This window comes from Pygocentrus nattereri, chromosome 24 (genome assembly GCF_015220715.1).
Source record: "Pygocentrus nattereri isolate fPygNat1 chromosome 24, fPygNat1.pri, whole genome shotgun sequence".
In the NCBI taxonomy this organism is placed as follows: Eukaryota; Metazoa; Chordata; class Actinopteri; order Characiformes; family Serrasalmidae; genus Pygocentrus; species Pygocentrus nattereri.
In genome coordinates, this window is record NC_051234.1 from 9851021 (window position 1) to 9854629 (window position 3609).

General features: G+C 40.2%; 1 protein-coding gene across 2 annotated transcripts in view; it reads left to right on the top strand.

The window, feature by feature from the left end:
• Positions 1-710: 710 nt before the first annotated feature.
• Positions 711-3609, top strand: part of elp6 (elongator acetyltransferase complex subunit 6) — a 6471-nt gene continuing 3572 nt past the window's right edge. Inside the window, exons 1-5 of one of the 2 annotated variants that reach the window (XM_037533935.1) lie at positions 711-873; positions 1182-1248; positions 2155-2281; positions 2389-2467; positions 3110-3180. In XM_037533935.1, the coding sequence (XP_037389832.1) occupies positions 2228-2281; positions 2389-2467; positions 3110-3180 (204 nt within the window). In that variant the 5' untranslated portion in view covers positions 711-873; positions 1182-1248; positions 2155-2227. The remainder of the gene's footprint in view (positions 874-1181; positions 1249-2154; positions 2282-2388; positions 2468-3109; positions 3181-3609) is intronic. The other variant, XM_017684142.2, reaches the window with a different exon arrangement.

The window sequence follows — 3609 nt, forward strand, 5'->3', positions numbered from 1 at the left end:
ACCATATCCTCCTTTTGTTTGATCTTCCTTTGATTACATTTTAGCTAATTATTGTTTTATATTTTCTACTGTATTTCATGTATTTTTGTTATTAATGCTTCCTTTTTTATACTTACCTGATTTGAATATTTTTTTATTAAATTTACTTTTATTATTTTGATGTGTTCTCACACATTATCAATCCCTTTTCCTCTATCAACTCGGCAGCATTGTAAATGAGGTTAAACAAAGGCTTGATAACTTACTTAATAATTTAATACAATGCCTTACACAATAATGTGACGTTATTACATCATTGGGAATAGTGTTTATTGATTTTCAGCTTGATGCAATACCTTATTGCATTATTATTGCTTTACAAATGGATCGATTAATATTGTAGTCTGATATTGTAAAACTGGGTTATTTTTACAACCATATTCATGTAACGTTTCAGAATGTTGAGAAAATGATTAATGGTCACTCAATGGCAGTTTAAAATAGGATTAAAGCTGGAAAAAGGGACCAAGTTGTAAAAGATCCAATTCCAAGTAATCCAGCTAGTTACTCCATGATCAAATATAATGCACTTACATTGTTGGTCAAGATATTTTATTAATTATTAAGCACATTATTACATTAAGAGATTTTTATCACATTTTGAACAGGTGAAGTTTTAATCACATTTCTGGATGGGAGGTTTTGACATTGGTGAGTTGTGCAGGCCCTGGTGTGGAGACTGTGAGTGGCCTGCGGGGGCAGCAGAGCGCTGGTGCGGCTGCAGTGCTGCAGAAGAAGACTTGGCTGTAGCAGTGAGCGGTGTTGCTGTGAGATTAAAGAGAGAAAGGTTTCCACAGAAACTACAGAAAAGCTTTAAAGTCCACGATTATAAAGGTACGACACATATAACACGCTTTATTTTCATTCACATACGATTGTGGCGTTTTTCTGCACTGTTCAAAGCCACCAGTGAACCTACGCGTGCCTTCTAAATGTGTTTATATGTGGACGACAGTAAAGAAAATCTGAAATAATTAGGTTTTTTGGGGTCTGTGTCGCCTGACAAGACCCTGCATGTGTCCCTCCACCACCAGTTGATTTAAAAACATATTTTAGGCCCAGATGTTCAAAACGATCGTGCAGCAGTGTCTCAGACATCAGGCAGTGAGTTCATAACCATTTCATGAAATACTTTTTGTCAGGGAGCCTTTAGATCGTCTGGTTCCTATCACCACCACCACCACCACCACTCTGGACAATTCTGACTCGGTAAGTTTCTCTAGAACAGAGAATTTCACGCCAAACCACTCTAACCGACTCTGCTTACATCTTAACCAGTTTCATTCTGCAGAAATTTTGGAAATTGGTGGAGTTCCCCTTCAACTGGAGTGGCATTATATACATGTATATATACTACACACAGCACTTATGTGTCTGATCCACTGATCCGCAACACACACTAACACACCGCCACCACCACCACGTCAGTGTTACTGATGTCAAGAAGTCATGGGCTGGAGGTTAGAGAACTGGCCCTGTGGCCGGAAGGTTGCCGGTTCAATCCTCAGGGCCGACAGTCCATGACTGAGGTGTCTTTGAGCAAGACACCTAACCCCCAATTGCTCCCCGGGTGCCGTGGATAGGGCAGCCCACCGCTCCGGGCAAGTGTGCTCACTGCCCCCTATTGTGTGTGTCTATTCACCAGTGTGTATGTGTTGTTTCACTTCATGGATGGGTTAAATGTGGAGGTGGAATTTCCCCGTTTGTGGGATTAATAAAGTATCATTTAACTACAGTGCTGAGAATGATCCACCACCCAAATCATACCTGGTCCATGGAGGTCCTGACCACTGAGGAACAGAGTAAAAGGGGGCTAGCAAAGTATGCAGAGAAACAGATGGACTATAGTCTGTAATTATAGCATATTATAGTGGCATATTTTTAATATTTTGAATATAGCACCAAAAAGGGTTCTACCACTGTTACAAGCTCATATCATAACAGTAATAGAATCCTGTTTGGTGCTGTATTGGTGCATTTTCAAATAGGTTCTGTTTAGAGCCACTACAGCACATTCTCAGTCAATCTGAAGAATCCTTTGAAGATGCAAAGAACCCTGTAATCATGATAATCATAACCATTTTTTTTAACGAGCTGTGCTTTTATTACCCTCAGTGTTGTTATCTGGGGCTTCAGGACTGAAGAGCTGCAGTTTCACTGAACCTGGTCCATGAATGAGACCTGAGAAATGTTCCCAGACTTGAACAGCATCCTCAACAGCAGCCCAGACAGCTTCAGAGAAGTACTTCACCCACCGTTCCTCTTCACTCTCCTCTGTGATTGCTTTAACCATGCTGTTAAGACAGTCTGTTAATGAACTCACTCTTTCCTTTTTCTTGATGATTATAGAGAGAATTCATCCTGCTGTCTGACAGGCAGGCAGATGCTTCTTTCCTCATTCATCACTACCTCACCTTCTACTTGAAGGGTAAGTGAACAGTGAACAGAACCATCAAGTAGTGTGTGGCTGCAGACAGAGGCTCTCTCAGCCCCAGTGATGCCACATGCACTCTCTGCCACAGTGGCAGAAGCAGCCCAACACCACGGTAACTTTGCCTCCTTCTGCTTAGCGACATCATTTCATCCATTTTTTGTCCATAACACGACTAGAGAACTCCATTTAATGCACCTCCCTGCTGAAAAACGTCATCGAACCCATTAAAAGTGTCTGCTGGTTCCTAAAGGTCTCTGTCAGCATGGTTTTCATGAGTTTCAGCCGTAGCTTGCTTGTTTTTCTGTGAATAAACTTGACATTGTCTTATGTGGTAGGCTTTATTTTTAAAGTTCACATATGTAATTACCTGATATTCAGTATGTCAATGCTAAAATACATTCAGTGCAACTGATGTTGTCCAGCAGTACGTGGGTTATTATTTTCCCTCACAAAACCGACAAAAACACTGTCATGTCAGAGCATCAACAGACACCATTAATAGGCTGGCAGTGCATGTCTGCAGCCAGACCTTCTTGAACCATCAGTGTTCTCATATTACAGTTCAGGTCCTTAATGGATTCTTGTTTGCTGTGAGCTTTTGTTAAGTGCGTTTTAACTGGTGTTTTGTTTTCGCAGCTCGCTGTAAAGTGTGCTTTCTGGGTCTTGTACAGTCCTTCAGTCATTACAGTGTTGTGAGTCAAAGGCTGGTAAGTCCTAATATGTTAAACCCTTCACTTACAGGCTTATTTATGTGCTTATTAATTTTGTTGCACCTCTTAATTCTTAAAAAAAAGATGGTTCTTCATTGTTAGTGAAAACAGTGGCCTGTATTCATGAAGTCATGGTAAATAAGTGAGGAATCTGATCCTAGATCAGCACTCCTACCCCTGCCCTTCATGAATCTGGGCCAGAGGTTCTACCTAGAACCAATAACACTCAAAGAACCATTTGCATGATTAAATGCTTCTTTGCGTGGTGAAATGGTTCTTCAGATTGACAAAGAATGTGTTGTATATGGTTCAATATGAATCTTTTTTAATAGGTTTCTATATAACAAAGGGTTCTTGTATTGTAATAAGCTTGACATTGTAACAATAGTAGAACACTTTTTAATGCTATGTAGAACCTGCTATGAA